General features: G+C 42.8%; 3 protein-coding genes and 2 long non-coding RNA genes across 5 annotated transcripts; all 5 read left to right on the top strand.

Moving 5' to 3' along the window:
- Positions 1-2,369: 2,369 nt before the first annotated feature.
- Positions 2,370-2,769, top strand: LOC310996615 (insulin-1-like; the record flags this gene model as incomplete). The annotated part of the gene is made up of 2 exons (XM_083986037.1): positions 2,370-2,550; positions 2,666-2,769. The coding sequence occupies 2 exons, from the start codon at positions 2,370-2,372 to the stop codon at positions 2,767-2,769; spliced, it is 285 nt and encodes a 94-aa protein (XP_083842163.1).
- A 1,428-nt stretch (positions 2,770-4,197) lies between these two features.
- On the top strand, positions 4,198-4,903 carry LOC310997562. The gene is made up of 3 exons (XR_014595945.1): positions 4,198-4,298; positions 4,395-4,560; positions 4,689-4,903. It is a non-coding gene; the product is annotated as an uncharacterized lncRNA (long non-coding RNA).
- A 794-nt stretch (positions 4,904-5,697) lies between these two features.
- LOC310997561 lies at positions 5,698-6,826 on the top strand. The gene is made up of 3 exons (XR_014595944.1): positions 5,698-5,997; positions 6,092-6,270; positions 6,472-6,826. It is a non-coding gene; the product is annotated as an uncharacterized lncRNA (long non-coding RNA).
- A 2,671-nt stretch (positions 6,827-9,497) lies between these two features.
- On the top strand, positions 9,498-9,905 carry LOC310997335 (insulin-1-like; the record flags this gene model as incomplete). Its single annotated transcript, XM_083987010.1, has 2 exons — positions 9,498-9,678; positions 9,802-9,905. The coding sequence occupies 2 exons, from the start codon at positions 9,498-9,500 to the stop codon at positions 9,903-9,905; spliced, it is 285 nt and encodes a 94-aa protein (XP_083843136.1).
- A 4,156-nt stretch (positions 9,906-14,061) lies between these two features.
- Positions 14,062-14,530, top strand: LOC310997333 (insulin-2-like; the record flags this gene model as incomplete). The annotated part of the gene is made up of 2 exons (XM_083987008.1): positions 14,062-14,242; positions 14,415-14,530. The coding sequence occupies 2 exons, from the start codon at positions 14,062-14,064 to the stop codon at positions 14,528-14,530; spliced, it is 297 nt and encodes a 98-aa protein (XP_083843134.1).
- Positions 14,531-26,114: the final 11,584 nt, after the last annotated feature.

Below are 26,114 nucleotides of genomic sequence, written 5' to 3'. Positions count from 1 at the left end.
ACTTTTTCGCTCTACAGAGCTCCCCCTACAGTTTCGGAGCGCATATTTTCACTGTCGTAAAAACTCACAGCTAACCGTCCTCCCTCCCCTCCTGGCCTCGATGAAGCCAGCGAGAAGGCACTGGCCCTCATTTATCAAACTTGCGCAGGATCTGGTGTAGATTCTGGTGTAAATATCAGTGTACGGCAAGTGTCACGTGTGATTTACTAAAAGTGTGTACGCTGCTGATTTCGGCGTAGAACCGGCGTGGTGGTGATAAATCCGGCGGCTGAAAACGAGCGTAATTTAAATGTCACGCCCCGATATATTCCTGCTTTAGAGGCGTCGCCCTGCCCCTTTTACGACATGGAGACACGGAAGACGGCCAAGAAGAGGGACTTTACCGACATTACCGCGTTGAACAGGGAGAGGGCGGCAACATTAAATATCTGGACATTGATAGATTGATAGATTTTGTGATTGATAAGCGTCATCCCGGTGGATGGAGGCTGCAGACGCACGTGTCACCGACCACGTCAGGAAACCCAGCGATCTCATGAAATGCTCCTGCAGTTTACTAAACACAAGTGACTGAGGAGAAATCATAGGCATATTACTGCTGCGAACGCGACTTTATGACCATCAGCACCGCTGGCATGGTTCGGCTGATGGAGGGATGTGAAACACCGGCCCGATCTCCCGCTGACAGGTCCCGGTGACGGGAAAAAGAAAAGAAAAGAAAAACACTCCGCCGAGATCAGCTGCATCAGCTGCACCCCCCGCCCCCCCCCCCGCACACCCCCCCAACCGAGACTCCGGTGTCCGGCAGAGAGAGAGACTGAGGAGCCGTCCGGTCATGCTCTGGTGCTGCAGATGTTGGAAGTTTGTGTGTGTGATCTACAGTAACAGGTCTGTCATTGACTGTTTCTGTTTACACAGCTGATTAACGAGCATCTGTCACGTCGTGGTTTTTAATTCATCTCAGTTGCTCAAAATAAAACTCGAGTTATATTTTCAACACGGACTTGGTTTTATCGTTTCTTTTTTTTTTGTGCTACTTTTTATCTTTTTATCAATATAAACAACAACAACATGTGGTCCACATCGCTGCGTTATTAGACTATGGTTTAATAATCGTTCTGACACAGCAGCACTCGTTCCTGCATGTTCTACGCTGGTTCCAAATGTGCGTACACCTGGTCAGAGCTGGCGTGAGATCTGTGCGTACCGTACGCTCACGCTCAGATTAATAAATGCCGATCCTTGCGGTGAATTTGGTGTACACCCATTTTTTTGGTGTACGCAAGTTTCATAAATGAGGGCCACTATGTGGATGTCTACCGAGGTGGGCAATGTTAATGCTAATGTGTGTTTCTGATGAGACGAGATCTGGGACACCGGGTCGGAGGCTCTGATCTTGCAAAGTTGGCTCTCAACCAAGAGACGTTAGGTGGAAGGCAGAGAGCCTCCAAGTCATTTAACCATCACAATTACTCTGAAGCCATTTAATTAAACTAAAAATGTAGCATTGTTCCTCTTTAAGGTTATGTCATCAGAAGACAGGTTGTCTTAGCTAACAATTAGCAATGGGGTGAGGTTGTCTGACCCGTACACTGTCAGGAAGCTACAGTAAAAGAAAACGGAGGCAGTTAAATACCTGCTACATGTGCACATGGCCAAGTACTGTATAATACACACCTTCTGCGTCATGTAGTGCCACAAACGAAGTGACAAAGGGGTCATTCACGGTGTGGCAGCTGGGAGTGTCTCATTCAGAAATTAAAAAGTTATAATTATTCAATTATAAGTTGGTGGTTGTCTGTTGCATTGACCTGCTTTTAACGACACTTAAAAACAGGACAATGATGTCGTCTGAAAATGTGCATTGTGTAATTGTCGTGCTGCTGTTCAGCAGAGTAAACACGAGGCTCGTAGGTGATCCGTGTTTCTGGGTAAGAGGTGTTCACATCACATCACACCGGCTCATTAGCTCGGTTTGTTTTACTAAGTGCTGAAGTGTTTTTATGGCAAAGCAGCCAGTCAGAACTAAACTGTCACATAATGTGTGCTGACTGGCAACTTTGACATTCATCTGTCTACACACACACACACACAGGCAGGCGTGTCCAAGTACTGTAGGGGAGTATTAATGGAGAGGAGTCCCTCAGGTCAGCATCACACCAACCAGCTCTCTACAGACCTGATCCTGCTGCTGCTGCTGCTGCTGCTGCTGCACATCTCGTCCTCCTCCTCCTCTCCCAACTCTAGGTAAGCTGTTGTCTCCATCTTCCACTTCTACTTCTCTATTCACCACTCTCTCTTCTTCTATCCTCCTATCTACTTCTATCAGTTTCTAAACATGTCTATGTGGGCAGCACTTCTTCTCCATTATGGCAGCACTGTGGCTCCACACTGCGTCTCTGCTGGTCTTACTGGTCACGTCGTGTCCGGGCTCCCAAGCCATCGCCTCCCAGTACATGTGTGGCTCTCACCTGGTCGACGCCCTAAACCTGGTCTGCGGGGACCGAGGGTTTTACTACCTGCCTCTGAGCCGCGTGAACCCGGCACCAGGTGAGAAACCAAAACAAAACCACTGAAATGCTGATTATAATTTTCAAACCAGCCTCACTTCAGTTCTTCAAAGCCGGATGATGACTCGGTGTCCTCTCTCTCTCTCCGATGGCAGGAGGAGCAGCAGCATCAGACCAGGTGATGGTGAAGAGAAGCCCCGTGGAACAATGCTGTCTCCGGCCCTGCAGCCTCTTTGACCTGGAGAACTACTGCAACTGAACAGCTCGGACACCAGCACTTCTCTGTAGCTTTGTTTGTCCCACCTGGCCTGGCCTTAGCTTAGCATAGCTTAGCTTCCTGGATAACGGCATGTAACCTCTCCCTTTTGGCATTTTTATTGTTTGTTGTCACATGTGAGCAATGACAAGTAAAAGGTTGGTTTTTTTCCTAGAAAATAAAGTTCAATAGTTGAGAGACTGCGTGTTTCTTTGACGATGGAATTCAGTTATGAACGATGTTACAGGTGAAAGGGCAGGTCCAATCGGCAACAACCTGTCAGCTAAAGGTCAAACTCAAAGAGTGGACACACCTGAGATGAGCCAGAAGCCATAAAAAGACATAGTCGGGTGCAGAGTTATTAGGGCTGGGACGATATGCTTTTCTCCCGATTCGATTCTTCTACGATTTTTTGGATGGTGATTCTATTTAAATTGGGATTCTACGATACTGCCGATTCTCTGGATTTTTAGTCTGCATTTTTAACATTTATCTGCACACAAATACTGTAGGAGCCTATAAATTAATATACTCCATTATAAAGTGAACTTAAACCCTTTTCAAAACCTGTACTCTCTGTATGTAAAAAAAGGCTAACAAATGCACATTGCACAATATTAACAAAAAAAAAATTGATTAAAAAAAAAATCGATTTAAAAATCGTCAAAAAAGATATCGCGATATTTATGTGAATCGATTTTTTCTCCCACCCCTAAGAGTTATGGACCTAGAATTGACACTTTCTTATTCCTCCCACCATCAAACTATCAAACTGATCCTTCTCTCACACACAGAACAGCTTTAAGCACATCAGACAGATATAGAAGTAGGCCATGGGTCATATGCTCAGCTCCAGACGATCAGTGAAGAGACAGCAGAGCGGTAGAGTGGATTCTCGCAACAACCAAGGTTAAAGGAAATTACAGTAACGATCTACTTCTTAGCACTATTTATTTGTGTGTAAATCATGTTCAACTTCTTTCTGTGGACATGTTCCTATTGTGTTATCAACTAATATTACTAACAATAACATGTATCCATCCATCCATCATCTACACAAAGCATACACACAGTACAGGGTCACAGGAGGGCTGGAGCCGATCCCAGGTCAGGGGTGGTTCATGGTGTGGTACTGTACCTGGGTTCGTCTCATTCAGAAATAATTTTTAAAAAAGTTACAATTACTCAATCCAAAGTTGTTGATTTTCTGTTGCATTGACCTGTACTTTCAAAAATTGCACAATGATGCAGACGGGAAATGTTTAATTGTTCAGCAGAGTAAACGCAAGGTTTGGAGGTGTTTTCGGGAAAAGGGGGTGAAACAACACGTTTGCTCATTGGCTCAGTTTGTTTTGAGTGCTGTAATGTTTTTACGCATCCAGTCAGAACACAAACACACAAACACAGTTGTGTCTATGTGCTGTAAGAGAGTATAAATGGAGAGGAGTCCCTCAGGTCGGCATCACACCAACCTGCTCTACAGACCTGATACAGCTGCTGCACATCTCCTCCTTCTCCTCCTCTAACTCTCGGTAAGCTCTTCTCCCCATCTTCCACTTCTCCATACTCTGTCTCTTCTTCTATCCTGTTTTACTTCAATCAGTTTCTGAACATGTCTATGTGGGCAGCACTTCTCCATCATGGCAGCACTGTGGCTCCACACTGTGTCTCTGCTGGTCTTACTGGTCGTAACCTGCCCAGGCTCCCAGGCCAGCCCGTACACTTTGTGTATGGACCAACTTCAAAGCGCCCTACGGATTATCTGTGGGGACAGAGGGGTTGGCTATGTAAATGGTGAGAAACCCAACTGTAAAACACGCCACGTCACGTCAAATCAGACTCAGTTCAGTTCCTCTGAGCTTTGTGTGCTCTAACTTTAAACCAGCATGTTGATGACTTCTCTCTCTCATCATCATCATCAGGGTTCCGATTGGATGAATGCTGTTCCAGGTCCTGCTCCAGGTCTGAGCTGGAGCAATTCTGCAACTGAACAGCTCAGACACCAGCACTTCACTGGATCTCTGTTGGTCCTGCCTGGCCTTGGCTTAGCTTCCTGGATAACGACACGTAACATCCACCTTGGCGTTATTATTGGTGCTATAAAAGCCAAGAGTTGTCACATGTGAGCGATGATAATTAAATGATTTGTCTTTTTCCAAGAAAGTAAAGTTCACTGTTTTTTTTGTTGTTGTTGTTGTTTTTTTGACTGTACAACTCAAATGTGAACAAAAAAAATAAATCATTCATGCCCACAATGATGTTCAACTTCTATCTGTGGACATTAGGGGTGTCACGATTTCGATTTTTTATCGAAATCGATCGAAATTACGTCACGATCTCGAGCATCGAAGTCAAAGAGAGGATCGACGAAAAAAAAAACCCCACAAATAATAAGCCAAAAGGTGCAACTTGCCACTTTTTGCATTATGGAAATTGCATCACTTAAAGCCCATCTTTTGAAATAAGATTTACTGTACAAAATTTGATGAATAAAACCAATGATCGTAGACTAGACTAGTCTGAAAATAGCATAGGCGTCTGTGCTGTAAGAAAAAGAAAAAAAATCGAAAATCAAATCGAATCGAGGATTTGGAGAATCGTGACACCCCTAGTGGACATGTTCCTTTTGTGTTTGAATGTGTTATCAACTAATATTACTAACAATAACACTCATACATCCATCCATCCATCATCTACACACAGCGTATCTGTACGGGGTCACTGTGACAGACTGGTTCGGCTGGAGCCGATCCCAGGTGACAGAGGGGAAAGAAAATGACAACGGGGTCGTTCATGGTGTGGTAGCTGGGATTGTCTCATTCAGAATTTTTTTTAAAAAGTTACAATTATTCAATCTAAAATGGCTGATTTTCTGTTGCATTGACCTGTACTTTCAAAAATTGTGCAATGATGCAGACGGGAAATGTTTAATTGCTGGGCTGCTGTTCAGCAGAGTAAACACAAGGTTTGTAGGTGATACGTAGTTTTCGTGAAAAGGGGCTGAAACAACGTGTTTGCTCATTGGCTCAGTTTGTTTTAAGTGTTGTAATGTTTTTTTTAATTTTACAGCAGAGCAGCCAGTCAGAACACAAACACACCAACACAGTTGTGTCTATGTGCTGTAGGGGAGTATTGATGGAGAGGAGTCCCTCAGGGCGGCATCACACCAACCTGCTCTACAGACCTGATACAGCTGCTGCACATCTCCTCCTTCTCCTCCTCTAACTCTAGGTAAGCTCTTCTCCCCATCTTGCACTTCTCCATTTACTACTGCCTTCTGTCCTCTTTTACTTCTACCATTTTCTGAACATGTCTATGTGGGCAGCACTTCTCCATTATGGCAGCACTGTGGCTCCACACTGTGTCTCTGCTGGTCTTACTGGTCGTAACCTGCCCAGGCTCCCAGGCCAGCAGCCTGCACACTTACAGCCTGCACCGCCCTACAGTTTATCTGTGACAGAGGGTTTTCCTACAGACCTAAAGGAAGTGTGGGCATTGGAGATGGTGAGAAACCCAGCTGTAAAACACGGCACAAAACAAAACTTACTTATTTTTTTTAGTGTATAGTGACGTATTGTAATGTGATGGAATTCAACTAAATCAGACTCAGTTTAGTTCCTCCAAGCTTTGTGTGCTCTAACTTTAAACCAGCATGATGATGACTTCTGCTCTCTCTCTCTCTGACGGCACACAACACATCATCAGTGCGCAGCAGGAGGCCGACTAGATTCAGAATGGATGAATGCTGTTCCAGGCCCTGCTTCATGTCTGAGCTGGAGCAATTCTGCAACTGAACAGCTCAGACACCAGCACTTCACTGGATCTCTGTTGGTCCTGCCTGGCCTGGCCTTAGCTTAGCTTCCTGGATAACGGCACGATATCGGCACGATATCGATATTTTTTCAAATAATAAATCATGTTTCAGACGTAAATCCAGTATGACTTCCGAAACCTCTGCTCCGCGAGGTGTCACTGTACTGCTACCTCAGACAGTGTGTTGTTCATGCAAGTTGTAACTTGCGCTTGTATAGTTTGAATAAAATGGCATGGATAATTTGAATTACATTGTTTTCACTCAGTTTGTCCCATGAATTATTACTACCATCTGATGTACATACAACTCGGATTTTAAGAGGCATAATGCCTTTTACATTTTTCAGTGAACTATGTAGAATATCGCAATATATCGCAAAATTTGGATATCGCAATATCGTATCGTATCGTGACTCAAGTATCGTGATGTGTATTGTATCGTGAGGTCCTTGGCAATGCCCACCCCTATCCAGGTCATGTCCGTGAAGGTTCTCAGTCATCCAGGTCATCTTATTCTTGTGGAGTTTTAGTAAAAAAGCAACTGGACTTCTTCTCTTGCTTGAAGACGTTTCACCCCTCATCCAAGAGGCTTCTTCAGTTCTGAGACTAATGCAAGAAACCCAGGTATTTAAACCCAGAGTGGGTGGTCCTAAGACCACACCCCTGAGACTTGAGTCACATGACCACACCCCCGAAACTGGGGGGGGTGTTCATGTGACCCCTAGTCATGAGGGGTGAAACGTCTTCAAGCAAGAGAAGAAGTCCAGTTGCTTTTTTACAAAAACTCCCCAAGAACAAGAGGCAAACAACAAAATCACCGTCAGGTAAATGGTAAATGAAACACAGCATTAATAGACTAAGCCAGACATTCCTCAGAGCCTGTAGCCCCTCCCATCTGTGACCCCCCAGTGACACTGACTGTGGCTGGGATTGTCTCATGCAGAAATTAAAATATATATATAATTAATAATTATACAATCTAAAGTTGCTGATTTTCTGTTGCATTGACCTGTATGTTACACTTAAAAATTGCACAACGATGCAGGCTGTAAATGTGTAATTGCTGGGCTGCTGTTCAGCAGAGTAAACACATGTTTGTAGGTGATACGTAGTTTTCGGGAAAAGGGGCTGAAACAACATTTTTGCTCATTGGCTCAGTTTGTTTTAAGTGTTGTAATGTTTTTTTAAATTTTACAGCAAAGCATCCAGTCAGAAAACAAACACACCAACACAGTTGTGTCTACTGTATGTGCTGTAGGGGAGTATTAATGGAGAGGAGTCCCTCTGCTCTATAGACCTGATACAGCTGCTGCACATCTCGTCTTTCTCCTCCTCTAACTCTAGGTAAGCTCTTCTCCCCATCTTCCACTTCTCCATTTACTACTGCCTTCTGTCCTCTTTTACTTCTACCATTTTCTGAACATGTCTATGTGGGCAGCACTTCTCCATTATGGCAGCACTGTGGCTCCACACTGTGTCTCTGCTGGTCTTACTGGTCGTCACCTGCCCAGGCTCCCAGGCCAGCAGCCTGCACACTTACAGCCTGCACCGCCCTACAGTTTATCTGTGACAGAGGGTTTTCCTACAGACCTAAAGGAAGTGTGGGCATTGGAGATGGTGAGAAAGCCAGCTGTAAAACACGGCACAAAACAAAACTTACTTATTTTATTTTAGTGTATAGTGACGTATTGTAATGTGATGGAATTCAGACAAGCAAATTAGACTCAGTTCCTCCAAGCTTTGTGTGCTCTACCTTTAAACCAGCATGATGACTTCTGCTCTCTCTCTCTCTCTCTCTCTCTCTCTCTGACGGCACACAACACATCATCAGTGCGCAGCAGGAGGCCGACTAGATTCAGAATGGATGAATGCTGTTCCAGGCCCTGCTTCATGTCTGAGCTGGAGCAATTCTGCAACTGAACAGCTCAGACACCAGCACTTCACTGGATCTCTGTTGGTCCTGCCTGGCCTGGCCTTAGCTTAGCTTCCTGGATAACGCCATGTACTGTAACATCCACCTTGGCGTTATTATCGTCTCTTTATAAAAGCCGAGAGTTGTCACATCTGAGCAACGATAAGTAAATGACTTTAAGAAAGTAAAGTTCAATGTTTTTTTTTTGTTCTTTTTTAACCATACAGATCAAATCAAAACTCAAATGTGAACAAACAAGGTTTTATTTGTGAATAAATCATTCATGCACACGATAATGTTCAACTTCAATCTGTGTACATGTTCCTATGGTGTTTCAATGTGTTATTTGTGTGATTTTCTGTTGCATTGATCTGCACGCTACACTTAAAAATTGCACAACGATGGAGGCTGTAAATTGTTGGGCTGCTGTTCAGCAGAGTAAACACAAGGTTTGTAGGTGATACGTAGTTTTCAGGAAGAGGTGGTCAGAGGTGAACAACACGCTGGCTCATTGGCTCAGTTTGTTTTATGTCCTATAATGTTTTTACAGCCAGTCAGAACACACACACACACACACACACACACACACACACACACACACACACACACACACACACACACACACACACACACACACACACACACACACACACACACACACACACACACACACACACACACACACACACACACACACACACACACACACACACACACACACACACACACACACACACACACACAGGCAGGCGTGTCCAAGTGCTGTAGGGGAGTATTAATGGAGAGGAGTCCCTCAGGTCAGCATCACACCAACCAGCTCTCTACAGACCTGATCCTGCTGCTGCTGCTGCTGCTGCTGCACATCTCGTCCTCCTCCTCCTCTCCCAACTCTAGGTAAGCTGTTGTCTCCATCTTCCACTTCTACTTCTCTATTCACCACTCTCTCTCTCTCTCTTCTTCTATCAGTTTCTAAACATGTCTATGTGGGCAGCACTTCTTCTCCATTATGGTAGCACTGTGGCTCCACACTGCGTCTCTGCTGGTCTTACTGGTCACGTCGTGTCCGGGCTCCCAAGCCATCGCCTCCCAGTACATGTGTGGCTCTCACCTGGTCGACGCCCTAAACCTGGTCTGCGGGGACCGAGGGTTTTACTACCTGCCTCTGAGCCGCGTGAACCCAGCACCAGGTGAGAAACCCAGCTGCACAAAACAAAAACCACTGAGATGCTGATTATCATTTTCAAACCAGCCTCACTTCAGTTCTTCAAAGCCGGATGATGACTCGGTGTCCTCTCTCTCTCCGATGGCAGGAGGAGCAGCAGCATCAGACCAGGTGATGGTGAAGAGAAGCCCCGTGGAACAATGCTGTCTCCGGCCCTGCAGCCTCTTTGACCTGGAGAACTACTGCAACTGAACAGCTCGGACACCAGCACTTCTCTGTATCTTTGTTTGTCCCACCTGGCCTGGCCTTAGCTTAGCATAGCTTAGCTTCCTGGATAACGGCATGTAACCTCTCCCTTTTGGCATTTTTATTGTTGTCACATGTGAGCAATGACAAGTAAAAGGTTGGTTTTTTTCCTAGAAAATAAAGTTCAATAGTTGAGAGACTGCGTGTTTCTTTGACGATGGAATTCAGTTATGAACGATGTTACAGGTAAAAAGGGCAGGTCCAATCGGCAACAACCTGTCAGCTAAAGGTCAAACTCAAAGAGTGGACACACCTGAGATGAGCCAGAAGCCATAAAAAGACATAGTCGGGTGCAGAGTTATTAGGGCTGGGACGATATGCTTTTCTCCCGATTCGATTCTTCTACGATTTTTTGGATGGTGATTCTATTTAAATTGGGATTCTACGATACTGCCGATTCTCTGGATTTTTAGTCTGCATTTTTAACATTTATCTGCACACAAATACTGTAGGAGCCTATAAATTAATATACTCCATTATAAAGTGAACTTAAACCCTTTTCAAAACCTGTACTCTCTGTATGTAAAAAAAGGCTAACAAATGCACATTGCACAATATTAACAAAAAAAAAATTGATTAAAAAAAAAATCGATTTAAAAATCGTCAAAAAAGATATCGCGATATTTATGTGAATCGATTTTTTCTCCCACCCCTAAGAGTTATGGACCTAGAATTGACACTTTCTTATTCCTCCCACCATCAAACTATCAAACTGATCCTTCTCTCACACACAGAACAGCTTTAAGCACATCAGACAGATATAGAAGTAGGCCATGGGTCATATGCTCGGCTCCAGACGATCAGTGGAGAGACAGCAGAGCGGTAGAGTGGATTCTCGCAACAACCAAGGTTAAAGGAAATTACAGTAACGATCTACTTCTTAGCACTATTTATTTGTGTGTAAATCATGTTCAACTTCTTTCTGTGGACATGTTCCTATTGTGTTATCAACTAATATTACTAACAATAACTTCTTTCCATCCATCCATCATCTACACAAAGCATACACACAGTACAGGGTCACAGGAGGGCTGGAGCCGATCCCAGGTCAGGGGTCGTTCATGGTGTGGTACTGTAGCTGGGTTCGTCTCATTCAGAAATAATAAAAAAAAAAAGTTACAATTACTCAATCCAAAGTTGTTGATTTTCTGTCGCATTGACCTGTACTTTCAAAAATTGCACAATGATGCAGATGGGAAATGTTTAATTGTTCAGCAGAGTAAACACAAGGTTTGGAGGTGTTTTCGGGAAAAGGGGGTGAAACAACACGTTTGCTCATTGGCTCAGTTTGTTTTGAGTGCTGTAATGTTTTTAAGCATCCAGTCAGAACACAAACACACAAACACAGTTGTGTCTATGTGCTGTAAGAGAGTATAAATGGAGAGGAGTCCCTCAGGTCGGCATCACACCAACCTGCTCTACAGACCTGATACAGCTGCTGCACATCTCCTCCTTCTCCTCCTCTAACTCTAGGTAAGCTCTTCTCCCCATCTTCCACTTCTCCATACTCTGTCTCTTCTTCTATCCTGTTTTACTTCAATCAGTTTCTGAACATGTCTATGTGGGCAGCACTTCTCCATCATGGCAGCACTGTGGATCCACACTGTGTCTCTGCTGGTCTTACTGGTCGTCACCTGCCCAGGCTCCCAGGCCAGCCCGTACACTTTGTGTATGGACCAACTTCAAAGCGCCCTACGGATTATCTGTGGGGACAGAGGGGTTGGCTATGTAAATGGTGAGAAACCCAACTGTAAAACACGCCACATCACGTCAAATCAGACTCAGTTCAGTTCCTCTGAGCTTTGTGTGCTCTAACTTTAAACCAGCATGTTGATGACTTCTCTCTCTCATCATCATCATCATCATCATCAGGGTTCCGATTGGATGAATGCTGTTCCAGGTCCTGCTCCAGGTCTGAGCTGGAGCAATTCTGCAACTGAACAGCTCAGACACCAGCACTTCACTGGATCCCTGTTGGTCCTGCCTGGCCTTAGCTTAGCTTCCTGGATAACGGCATGTAACATCCACCTTGCCGTTATTATTGGTGCTATAAAAGCCAAGAGTTGTCACATGTGAGCGATGATAATTAAATGATTTGTCTTTTTCCAAGAAAGTAAAGTTCACTGTTTTGTTTTGTTGTTGTTTTTTTTGGACTGTACAACTCAAATGTGAACAAAAAAAATAAATCATTCATGCCCACAATGATGTTCAACTTCTATCTGTGGACATGTTCCTTTTGTGTTTGAATGTGTTATCAACTAATATTACTAACAATAACACTCATACATCCATCCATCATCTACACACAGCGTATCTGTACAGGGTCACTGTGACAGACTGGTTCGGCTGGAGCCGATCCCAGGTGACAGAGGGGAAAGAAAATGACAACAAGGTCGTTCATGGTGTGGTAGCTGGGATTGTCTCATTCAGAAATTTTTTAAAAAAAGTTACAATTATTCAATCTAAAATGGCTGATTTTCTGTTGCATTGACCTGTACTTTAAAAAATTGTGCAATAATGCAGACGGGAAATGTGTAATTGCTGGGCTGCTGTTCAGCAGAGTAAACACAAGGTTTGTAGGTGATACGTAGTTTTCGGGAAAAGGGGCTGAAACAACGTGTTTGCTCATTGGCTCAGTTTGTTTTAAGTGTTGTAATGTTTTTTAAATTGTACAGCAGAGCAGCCAGTCAGAACACCAACACACAAACACAGTTGTGTCTATGTTGTAGGGGAGTATTAATGGAGAGGAGTCCCTCAGGTCGGCATCACACCAACCTGCTCTACAGACCTGATACAGCTGCTGCACATCTCCTCCTTCTCCTCCTCTAACTCTAGGTAAGCTCTTCTCCCCATCTTGCACTTCTGGGGACAAACAAATTGAAGACGCCCTACGGTTTGTCTGTGAGGACAGAGGGTTTTCCTACAGACCTAAAGGAAGTGTGGGCATTGGAGATGGTGAGAAACCCAGCTGTAAAACACGGCACAAAACAAAACTTACTTATTTTATATTAGTGTATAGTGACGTATTGTAATGTGATGTAATTCAGACAAGCAAATCAGACTCAGTTCAGTTCCTCCAAGCTTTGTGTGCTCTACCTTTAAACCAGCATGATGATGACTTCTGCTCTCTCTCTCTGTCTCTCTCTCTGTCTCTCTCTCTCTCTGACGGCACACAACGCATCATCAGTGCACAGCAGGAGGCCGACTAGATTCAGAATGGATGAATGCTGTTCCAGGCCCTGCTTCATGTCTGAGCTGGAGCAATTCTGCAACTGAACAGCTCAGAAACCAGCACTTCACTGGATCTCTGTTGGTCCTGCCTGGCCTGGCCTTAGCTTAGCTTCCTGGATAACGCCATGTACTGTAACATCCACCTTGGTGTTATTATCGTCTCTTTATAAAAGCCGAGAGTTGTCACATCTGAGCAACGATAAGTAAATGACTTTAAGAAAGTAAAGTTCAATGTTTTTTTTTTGTTCTTTTTAAAGTAAAGTAAAGTAAAGTATGCCTTTTTAACCATACAAATCAAATCAAAACTCAAATGTGAACAAACAAGGTTTTATTTGTGAATAAATCATTCATGCACACAATAATGTTCAACTTCAATCTGTGTACATGTTCCTATGGTGTTTCAATGTGTTATTTGTGTGATTTTCTGTTGCATTGATCTGCACGTTACACTTAAAAATTGCACAACGCTGCAGGCTGTAAATTGTTGGGCTGCTGTTCAGCAGAGTAAACACAAGGTTTGTAGGTGATACGTAGTTTTCAGGAAGAGGTGGTCAGAGGTGAACAACACGCTGGCTCATTGGCTCAGTTTGTTTTATGTCCTATAATGTTTTTACAGCCAGTCAGAATACACACACACACACACACACACACAGTTGTGTCTATGAGCTGTAGGGGAGTATTAATGGAGAGGAGTCCCTCTGCTCTACAGACCTGATACTGCTGCTGCACATCTCGTCTTTCTCCTCCTCTAACTCTAGGTAAGCTCTTCTCCCCATCTTCCACTTCTCCATTTACTACTGTTTTATATCCTCTTTCACTTCTATCCTAGTTTTCTAACATGTCTACTGTATGTGGGCAGCACTTCTCCATCATGGCAGCACTGTGGCTCCACACTGCGTCTCTGCTGGTCTTACTGGTCGTAACCTGCCCAGGCTCCCAGGCCAGCAGGCCGCTGCATCTCTGTGGCTCCCACCTGGTTGATGCCCTATACTTGGTCTGTGGGGACAGAGGGTTTTTCTTTAATTTCGAGACAAAGATGAGCGCTGCAGAAGGTGAGAAAACCAGCTGCAAAAAAACACGTTACAACACAAAACAAAACCGGCTGAGATGCATTTTATTTTAGTAGTAGTAGCAGCAGTAGCGATTTAGTAGTAGCGGGTGATGTATTGTAATGTGATGTAATTCAGACAAGCAACAACATCTATCGCTCTTTCGCTCTGACAGCTGCATCAGTGGGCGGTGGGAACGAGCAGGTGAAGACGACGGTGAAGAGAAGCATACAGAATGACTGTTGTTCCAGGCCCTGCAACATCTTTGACCTGCAGCAATACTGCAACTGAACAGCTCAGACAGCAGCACTTTGCTGTATCTTTGTTTGACCTGCCTGGTTTGGCCTCGCTTAGCTCAGCTAATAGCTTCCTGGATGACAGCATGTAACCCCATACCTTGGCCAATAGTTGCCACATGTGAGCGATCAATGATAAGTAAATAATTATCTTTCAAAGAAAATAAAGTTCAATAGTTGAGAGACTGACTGGTTCTTTGACAGTAAACAAGGGCAGGTTCACTCAGCAACAACCTGTGAGCTCGAGGTCTCACTTTATGGAGCTGACACACCTGGATTGACATCAGGCACAAGCCATACAAGACGGACGTAGTCAGGATGCAGATCAGAAGCTGGTGAAGATAAAGATTGTGAAGCAAAGGAGGAAAGTGCACGCACATCCAACTAGTAGGCAGGTGCAGGACAAAAAAAAAAGTTGTAGTGAAAGAAAAAGAAAAATGTCCGCACACTGCTAAATAATGCTCCCAAATTGTATTAATCGACAACTTTTCGACCACCTATGGGTCTTTTTCAACCAACACTAAGGAACTTTTCAACCTTCATATAATATTTTCATAAATTTTGTGATGGTACATCGACTTACAACAGGTTGAATGACACCTCTGTCATGGCCCGAGGGGGTCTGTATCATTATGGTCTGTATCGCCTTCACTGGCACTAAGCAGCTTCGAGGAGCATGGTAGGAACCCGGCTCTCACTTAAGTTTCACTTTCACTTTCACGAGTCAGGACGAGGAGGGAGCAGGCAATGCGGTACTTTTCCGTCGGATTGTGTATGTGTGTTTACTGTTTTTTATTTATGTATTTATTTATTTATTTTTTATTTTGTTAAATGATCCACTGGAAACAGAAACTTAGTTTGGACGTCTTCTGTTAATTTCAATGCACCGGGAGATCAGGATGTTTGCGGTGCTGGTGCACTACCGCTTTGGTCCACTGGCGCCGCCAAACTCAACCAAAATTGAAAGTTCTTTAGTACTGATTTCAGGTCATCTGAAGGTGTGTTTAGGGTGAGGCCTATAAATAGGGGCTGGGATGAAAAGTGGGCAGTGACTCGTAATTGTCACCTGCTGCAATTACAAAACCCCATCTTGATAAGTAATACATATAAACAATTGGACCATAACAATGACAACAACCCAAACCCCAGGTCGCAAAAAAGATAAAGATTGTATCTTATCCCAAACTAGTTCACAGCACGTGTAACAAATGCAGCGTATGTAGGCTACTGTTTATTAGCACTGATTAAAGCAGAAGTAAGCGGAATGTTTGTGTTAATATAAGTCTTAAATAGTTATATCTTCCGACAGCAATCACTTATATAGAGTGTTTGGTCTGAAACACGGGTCTGTCAGTCACTCTGCTCTGCTGTAAGCCGAGGAGAAAACTTTCCTTGTATCCTACAACCTTTATCCAATGAGGAGAGAGAACGGCATAAAGGGGCAGTCCTCTCTGTGTGTGCAGCCAAGGGATGCGCATGAATGTGGTGACGTAGGGACGAGGGCGGGGACTGCTAACTCCATCGGCTGACAGGAAACGACCGGATCGCTTACTTCTGCTTTAATTTGTGAATAAATAAACTGATTTATTTCTGAATAAATCAATAATGTTCAGCTTCAGCCTGTGGACATGTTCCTGTGGTGTTAAATGCATTGTGATAACTGATACTGCTAACAACAACATACGATGTGATACGATCATTTTTGAGTAATGTAAAGAATAGTACGTACAGTCAGATACTTCTCAGTGCCTGTCGCCCCGCCCAGCTGTGACCACCTAGTGACACTGACCTTGATACCAAGTGCATTCACCGGCACTGTGAGTCTTAATTCATGTGGCTCGTTTCAACTGAGCCAGTGTGAACAGACGGTCGGTCAGGAGTCCATGAGGATCGGCCAGGTACCGTCTCTTTGATGTGAGCGTAGTGATGGTCACCGCTGACAACAGTCAACTCTCTCTCACTCTCTCTACAGTTAAAAATGGCTGAGAACTATAATATATATATTTATATATATAAATTCAAGGCTTACACCGTATCATGAGGCTGTGAGTAGTCTTTCTCAAAATGAGCTATGGCACAAATGCATGATTTTGTGTGTGCGTGTGTGTGTGTGTGTGTTTTCTGTCACATTTAGCAGAGATCGGCACTTCCCCCTGCTGGCTGTTCTGCAGATCTGCTGGAACCAGTTTGTCCTTTGAAGCCTCAGCATCATTGTAGAAGCAGAGATCATATTTTAACAGCAGAAGAAACATGAGCACTGTAGACTGACTCTTTATAATAGTTTTCTAATTAATTATTAGTCATATTGAACATTAACCCAACAGTGTACTGCACGTCACTATAAATAGTACATACATTACTGCATGGTTTTTCATAATTGCACAGTTTCATAATGATGATGATAACTAAAGTCCAGTGCAGTGGTACAGTGATCACAGAGTGAATGCATGAGGGATTTCACTGGTGAGATTTATGGAGGGAGAAAGAGACACACAGAGTCTCTTTGTATTCCACCTGAGACGCTGTGCCTCCATATTGCAATTTCCTGTTTGAGTCTTATCTAGAGCAACCTGGAACTGTGCTCCAGCAAAAAGCCTCACACAGCCCCCTCTGCTCACCTGCTGCTACTCCATCTCTCTCCCTCTCCCCTCTCTTTCTCTCTCCATTCTCATTTTTACCCTCCCTTCCTGCCTGTGCAATGTCATGATTAGTATGCTAAGAACCAGTAAAGCTTCACCTGGACATCAGTCACTCAGACGATCAGTCAGCTGTCTCGCTGTCAGTCAGTCAGTCAGTCAGTCAGTCGGCTGATCAGTCCCCACCGGCTCACGCTCTTGTTGAATTACTCATTCAATTGCTCGGCTGATCACACCAGCCACTTAAACTCACTAACTCGTCCTTTCATTTATTTTTTGTCATTATTATTTATTTATTTTTTACTTTTACTCTGTTTCCAAATGTCCCCTGTGTGCCTGCACGCTTCATGGGAGGCACAACAGACATATTAGACTGAACAGGGCCTATTTCCCTCCTGTTTATATTTCCCCAGCTCCCAGTGAAGAACGGCGTTCAGCTCCTATTTGCCCTCACACTGAACTACTTGCTCAGCGCTGGGTTCTCCAGGACAGGGGAAAAAACAACCTTGCGTGATGGCGATATATCAGCAGAAAGACGAGGTTGGAAGGCAGCTTATTTCCTCTGACAGTAACCCTCAAGACCTGGGCTTTGAACATCTGTACAGAAACAGAATAATTGATGTGACACTCTCATCCAGATGTTACAAGATAGGTTTATACTTTATATTGAAGAGGCTAAAAATGAACATAAAAGTCTTCCCTCTGGGTCTCCTTTTTCTTCTTCTTCTTATGTTAGTTCTTATGCCACATGTGAACACACCTTTTACAGATGCCTTGGAGGGGTAAGACTCACTGACATGCTCACGGAAACGGTCACCAGGGCAACAGCAAATGTGTTTTGTTTTTTTTCCTTCAAAGGGAGGTAAAATTGTGTCTCTTGAAACTGATATCCAGTGTTTCCCTTCGCTTTCATCGCCACACTAATCAAAAATCAAATGCTTTTCATTAATTGGTGCAGAGAGAGTTGGATACACACAGAGAGAGAGAGGGAGGGAGAGATGGAGAGGGAGAGAGGCAAGTGAAGCAGAAGGCTGATCCCTCTGTTTCTCCCATGATTACATTCTGTTCAGGCCCTGTTGCAGGGAGAAGGAGGAAGATCAAGCTTCGGCCACAGAATATGAATTTTATATCTGCAATGCAGCCGAGAGGTACCTTCATGTAACAGGCAGCCTGACTTGGCACTGAGAATAAAGATCTGTCTTTGTGCATTGGCTGATTCTTTTTTTATTTATTTATTTTTTAACAGCTATACTTGGTTTAACATTCAGTGACAGTGTTGACATAAATTTTATACCGCTGTCACACTTCACCGCCCTTTTGTTTGCCTGTTTGTCATTTTGTACTCTAAAGTTATTATTCTTGCATACCTGACATGGTCATAATAATTATTCCTGAATCATAAATAAAACCATAAATATTCTGGATCAAAAACCAGTGTGTGTTTTTTTTTGTGTGAATATTTACTACTCAAAGAACAAATGACACATAAAACAGAAGTCTAAATGTGTGTTGGGGTTGTACAGCACATGGTCAAGTGTGGTCTGGCTTGTTTTAATGAAATATTCATAACGCGGTGCACATTTCAGTCACAATGGGCTACAGTGGGTGAAAAGTCATTAGAATCTACCCACGAGCAGTGTGATGAATGAGTGGATAAATGCTGACAGGTGCTTTGTATTATTGCCTGATCATTAGAAAGGTCCCACAAAGTCAGAGAACCGAGGCACTTTTGCAGGGTTCATCTATTTAAGTGTTATGTTCATGAACTTGCTGTTTATTGCGACAGAAAGTGAATGGGAGACATGACACATCAGGTGCAATGTGCTATTATGTCTAATTTTTACAAATGAAGAATACATAAATAATGTAAATCTTGAGTAGAGTGGCCTTTTTTTCAACTGAACTTAAATACAAATGAGTTGTTAATGGTTGTGTTGCCCAACCAGGGGAAAAACAGCACGGCAATAATAACAACGTACCACATCGGTATGTTTGGTATAAAATAAGACCTGAGGCCACAACAAGAAGTTGCCAAGTCTGATATTCTTTGTTACTTATTTCAGCCGAGACCTGGCTCAAGAATTAAATGCTCTTTCAATATAATGACACTTCACTGAAGCCCAAAGGCATGTAAACATCTCATTACATTAGAGCTGCTCTCTGTGTGTGTGTATGTGTGTGTGTTTGTCCTCTTACCCATAGGACAACCAATATTATTTTTGGAACAACTCTTTATTAGTATATAAAGTTTTTTCTTTTCTTTTAATAAACTAATTAACAGTATGTAACAGTGTTTTTCTAACTTGTGGTTCACGATGTACTGACCGGCACAGGAAGTACACAACTTTGGATGGTTTTGCCTCCAAAACTGACAGCAAATGAAACTGCCAAAGGGGAAATAGGGAAATAACTCTGCAACTGAACTGTTCACAACTGTAAGAAATGCACCACGTGGTGTAGGGTTAAAGTCTAGTCAAGGACACAGGCCAGTGTGAGTGTCTATGGATATCCTCATTAGGGCTGTCAGATCAAACTTCGCTATTCGAACAGAATTCGAATTATTTTCAAAATGAGAACATTCAAAGGTGAAAACTGTTTGGGGTAGTAAACATGTTGATAAAATAAACATTTTTGTTGTTGTTGTGTGCAACGTAGAGCTGCAGCTTCAAATTTACGAGCTGAGTTTTTGTAATTGCCCGTTTATCCATCTGGGGCAGCGCGCCGACGTGTTCCCGCACAGTACGCATATATTCTTTTTTATTTTTATCGATCGATCCACGGACGGATCGATCAACTGTGATCTGTTACACCTCTACTTAGAATATTTCGATTTCCCTCCTTGAAATTTTATATTGAGTTGGTAAAACTTAAAAGTTGAATATGGAGAATGTTTATTAAAAGTTATATTTTTTTCAAAAATAATAACCCACAGGGTGTTTAGAGGGGTGCAGCATAAAAGTATTGCTTATATTTAGTCAGACTCTGAATTAATTATTTAAAATTTTTTGACAGGTTCAATGATGACTTCCTGTTTACATCGTACCAGCCAGTAGACGCCATTGTGGCTCACTTCTCCACTGTTTTCCTAAGCCTCCTCCTGGTCGTGTGCATTTGTTTTCAACGAAGCCTTTTAATAATCAATCGGTGGACCGATATCATATTCATGTTACGATGTGTATTTGTGTATTTCCTGGTTTTATGAAACGTATTTGTGGAAAAGTTTTCATATTCTGGCTACGGCCTGTATTTCTGCTCTAAAAACCCAAACTGAAACCTACACGGAGGTTTCCTCATGGACCTGTATAGAATCGGACGTATTGATCGAGATGATTGCTAACCTGGTCCACAATGAGACCAGAAGACTGTGATCAGATCCCCAGCAGCCTGAATACAACGTTTGGCCTTTGAAATAAAGCCTCTTGTAACCTATAATCTCTCATTGATCACCTCCACGGTTTTCCATCTACCCTGTCCCTTTGGATTAGAGACAGGGGGAAAAAATGGAGCCAAGTCCGCCTTCCCAAACTCACCTGGACGACGCAGCATCAAGCAGATCAAAGAACAGGAAATGGCACAATGTCAATATGACATTTTGTTGCTTGAGGCAATGTGGCATTGAAAAACACCTTAGAGATTAGTGTGTGGTGGGGGGTCTGGTGAATCAGCTCAAGGTCAAACAACACTAACAAACACACACACACAGAAATAACACACACCCCGAGGCGTCACACTATTGTAGCAGGAATACACGTGAAGCTTCATGCTAATAAACTCGCCCAGAAAGTGGCTGTTAACCTTGTCAACAAATGCGTCCTTCCTGATGCAGAACATCAGATTTCATTATTACACACGTCAAATCACGCTGGTTTCAACTGTGCAAATTCAATTTCAGCGCTGATAGGCCTTGTGAATGTAAACCGGGGTGGGGGGGGGGGGGGGGTCATTATGGTGTGTTTGTTTATCATTACCTCCAAAAAATAGCTACAGTATCAGCATGAGCAGCAGTGAATGGTGCAGATGCTAATATATTCAAATGTTTTCTATAAATGGTCCTCTCGCTTTGTGATAAGTCACAGGGAATAAAAGTGGAAGAAGAAGACGGAGAAGAAGGACAGTACTGTATGAGTGAAGTGGAGGGTGGGTGGGGAGGGGAGGGGCTGGTTCAACATGCACCTCCACACTCAGATCGTCCACCTCAGACAATATCTGCAATCTGCATAACAATGTAATTATAATCTGCCTGATCCTCTCCTCTGCAGTTCCCCCCTCTCTCTCTCTCTTGAGCAACAATCGCAGCGGCACCAAATCTACCTCTGATTGTTTTGGCAAAGCACTGGCTATTTAATCAGGTGAAGTGAGTGACGAGCACATTGAAGAACAACCCCCTTATAGCATTAATCACAAGATAATTGGATTGGAAATTAGGGAGACGTTGTCTTTGTATTCCATTAGCTTGGAGTGGATTTCTCATCACTCTCTGGCAGCGAGCGCTCCTTTCTTTCTTTCGTTTTTTTTTTTACATACTTTGCGCTCACTCTCGCTCTCTTTCCCTGAGGCTTTCAGCAGACGACGGCGAAGGTGGAGGGAGAAGATTGGGATAAAGGAGTAAAAAAAAAGGGAGTAAGAGAGGCAGATGGAGGAGAGGGAAGAGGAGGAGTTTGGTAAATTTGATTCACTTAATTTTGTATAAAGGGGCCCGGTGTCCTCATAGGGTAAATTGATCCAGTCACTGTGATGAATAGGCTCAATTACTCTACCCAGTGTGGGACAGGGGTGAATACACGTGTAGGGAAACGCCCCCTTGTTGTCGGCTAATTCCTCAGACATCATCTTAGATCTCTTCACGTGGAGAAATCACTGATTGTCACTCTCTCCTTCCATCGTCTTTGGCTCCTTCATTATTTCATTTCTGAATTCCCCATGCTAAAACAGTACTGAGGAAAACACTGATGTATGGAAATTATCCACGTGATGTTCCTCATATCACTTTACTGTATGAGGTGAAATAGAGTTTAATATGAAATATTCAGACACTAGATCTTTCTCTTTTGACATGTTGGGAGGGAGGGAATGAATGTTGTTGTTTCTAAAACTACATGTTTGTGCTTTGTTGTTGGCATCAACATTTTGGCAAATTGGCCCATTGCCATAATCCCTATAGTTTTAGGAGTAGGTCCATTACCTTTTATTGTCGGTGCAAGCTATTTTTAGAAAGGCCGAGCCGAGCGGCGAGCTGCTCAGAGCTATGCTACGGAGGCTCATGGGATTTCGTGGTTTCCCTCATCAAACTCATCAAATACACAATCCAACAACTCCAAAAGCTCTGGTGGACAAGTTGTGACCTGCACGTTACGAGACTGAGTTGTTTTCGAGGCAAATGCAGAGACTGCTTGCCAAAAACTGCCCCGATGGGAACGCGCATCAGCGATTTTGCATGAATTTACTGTCTCATAGCGTTCCGTTATTATCTCATAGCGTGGTGAATGTGCAGGTCACAACTTGTCCACGAGAGCGTTTTAGAGTTGTTGGATTGTGTATTTGATGAGGGAAATCAAGAAATCCCATTAACCTCCGTAGCGTAGCTCTGAGCAGCTCGCGGCTCTGCTCCGCCGTTCTAAAAATAGCTTCCACCAACAATTAAAGGTAAGACACCTACTCCTAAAGTTATAGAGATCATGGAAATGGGCCAATTTGCCGAACTATCCCTTTAACTATATTAAACTAAAAGTATTTGACATCAATGGCTACGAGTGTGCAGCATCACTTTATACGTAAGTGTTGTTCCTGTTGTCAGCACCTCATCAACACTGGTGTGTGCTCTCTCCCAGTATCTTCAGTTTCCTTTTGCAGAGATAACATGAAAATAAAATAACGTACGTAATGTGCCATATTCCATATATTGTAAGTAAGCACTAAACAACCTCAGCTCAGTGTCCAGTTAGCAGCCTTTCCCAGAGCTTTAAATCACACTGCACTGTCTTCATCAGCAGATGGAGTTTGCTCAGTCATTATGATAATAGGTGTGTTCACATAAGCTCACCGGCTCTTTAATTTTTATGCATAACACTTTCAGGAATTCTTGACTATGCTAATCTCACCGGAGCAGAGAGGTCTAATAAGACAACGTAAAACACCTGCATTTGTGAGCGTGTGTGTGTGTGCGTGTGTGCGTGTGTGTGTGTGTGTGTGTGTGTGTGTGTGTGTGTGTGTGTGTGTGTGTGTGTGTGTGTGTGTGATAAGGAGCTAGAGGCTAGAAAAGAGTGAAAACAGCTGTGCTATTGAACTGTGAGTGTAGGGTATTCAATCAATCTCCTCAACACAGTAGGTGTTATAAAGATATTTTCACATTTCTATCCCTCTTGTTTAAAACATGACTATAATTAAATCCTGTTTTGTACATGTTTTCACAGGAATTATCGAGTGATGTGCAAATAATACACCTCGTAACTTTCAAAATGATCATCAGGAGATATCAAACCACTCCTGCAGACAATCATATCTCTGACCGGACAAATGACATCAGCAGAGCTACGTTGTTCAAAGTCGCGATCCCGGTCATGTTTAGCTTCTCACAATTCCCATGGTTTGGAGTTGTGGCAGGCGTCATTAGGTCTGCTGCATGTGAGCATAATACAAAGATCAATGTGCACACAGAGGTTCATAAATCTGGAACAAATTGCATATTTCTGCTTTTGTGCATACACAGGCTCTAAGACACTAATCTATAAAGTTTTATGCATTTGGCCCCAGGGGTCCAAGCAGCCGAAGCTTTCAACACTGTGAGCACTTAGTAAATTGCACAAGAGTAATTTACACTGGCCTAATATGATATTCTGCACATCTCCCCATTCCTAAGAAACCCCTTTATATCTCTTTTCTCCAATTTCTCATTTCACTCAAGCTTCAGTGTATTACTTTTTCATCACTTTAAATTGGATATCCCAGAATAATAGTGGCCTTGTCTATTATTAATACACTGAATCCATCACGGCAGAAAGAATAAGGGGTTTGGAAACCCCATGAAAGATCTCGAGGGCTTGGGGAACTTACGATTTCTCTGCACGCACATCCTCTGCCTACCTGTTTGAATGTGTCTCTGATAAGGATTTGAATGGGGGGTGGGGGGGGGATTGGGGGTGGCATTATACAAGACTGCCTGCCAGCAGATCTCCTTTCAGCGACTACTAATGAGAATCATCTACCTCAGAAGTGACACGGTTCACAGTGTGTCATAAGTTATCTATTCTATTTTGCTTTCCCATATTTTCTGAGGGATTAACTTGTGACAACATAGAATTGAACAGTGGTGGGAAACGTAAATCCATCATATGGGCTCAACTCTGCCGTAAGAAACACCAGCACCTCTATGTGTTTGATTTAGATGTAGTGCAGTGCTCATTCAAGAGGTTCTTGTTACGCCATTAATCGTCAAATCCTCCACTGAATCATCTTATCACTGTCATCTCATTTACACATCGGTGTAGAGCAGTTGTACTGCTGCGATAAGTCATTTCCAATTTGCAGATCTCGGATCTCCATCTAAATTATTCACATATTTTCAATGATCCTGAATGAGAATCTGTAGCTGCAGCTTGTTTTCTGGGGGATTTATACTTTGACCAGGAGCTACTACTGTATGTTTACCAGGTACTGCAGTTATGTGAATGCCCACAGCTCTAACATACTTGTTCAGTGTTTCTGTTCTTATGTTTCTCAAAAGAAAACTTCACCTTTCACCATCTCTGGTCATCAGCTATACTGTACATCCACCAATGGCCCTTTTCCACTACACAGTAAAGAGCTCGACTCGACTCGGTTTAGGTCATTTTTCATCACAATTGAGTAATTCATAGTACCTCATCAATGTGGGCAGGGTCAGCAAAAAAAACTTGTTGAGTCAAGTCAAGTTGAGCCGAGCCAAATAGCGCTACTGGAAAGGGGCCATAAAAGTCTCAAGTTGATCAGACAATACATTGTCAAGAATATACAGACACAGATTCCTCCATATATAGTTTGATTGAATCTTCTTTCTTTGTGCAAAATTTCAAATCAACAACTGTAGTTGGGAAAACAACTTTATCCAGCAATGACACAAATGGGTTATAAAAATCCTTTAAGAAGCAAAAATTCCAGGTAAAGCTTCTTAGAAATAGCATTCCTATGTGTAAATAGCAATTTAGTGTCATCTGGGCCTTTACTGTATATGCCAGTTGTCTTGGGGTTATGTTTATGTTCTTTATGTTCAATTTAGTTATATGAATGCACCTTAATACCAAGAGAAATTCTTTGTATAAGATAGTTGGTAATTCTAATATGACAATATTCGACTGAAAACATGGAATATGAGTAAATTACATTTGATTATTGGAAACTGTTAGCCGTTTTTTATAAATTTTCGGACAAACAAATAGATATCCAAATAATACAGGGTAATATACATTTATGCTTTTGTGTACAAAAAAAGTTCCTGTTGTTGACTGTCAATTGAAATATACAGTATGGCCATTCTGAAATATCTAGTTCTGGCTTATTTATTGGTGAGAAATCATTAATTGAGTCTTCAGTGTTGAGTTCTTTCCTAGAGAACCAGCAAACAGCTTTAAAGACAGCATGTTCAACCCACAGTCTTGGCTGTATTTCAAAAGCCCCATTTACTCCAGCCTTTATGTGAGTGGAGGCCTGGTGCAGCACACCTCTGAGTGTCACCCAGGGAAATTAGAGGGTGTTTTTGGAAGTTATGAAAGCAACTAAAAGTGACAGCAGCTAAGAATATGTGTCAGTATGAATGTAGCCTTTTCTATATGCACAAATATACACGATGGAAAATAAAACCAGATGACACTGGGTCAAATGCTGCATCTTCCCAGGAGCATCGTCTGCATTAATACAAACTTGATGAATCGTTTATGAGACTCACTTTAGATGAAATTCAAGGAAACTGAA

Source organism: Trachurus trachurus, assembly GCF_905171665.1.
Source record: "Trachurus trachurus genome assembly, chromosome: 14".
Lineage (NCBI taxonomy): Eukaryota > Metazoa > Chordata > Actinopteri > Carangiformes > Carangidae > Trachurus > Trachurus trachurus.
Note: the sequence above shows the minus strand (reverse complement) of the source record. Positions and strands in the feature narration are given on the sequence as shown.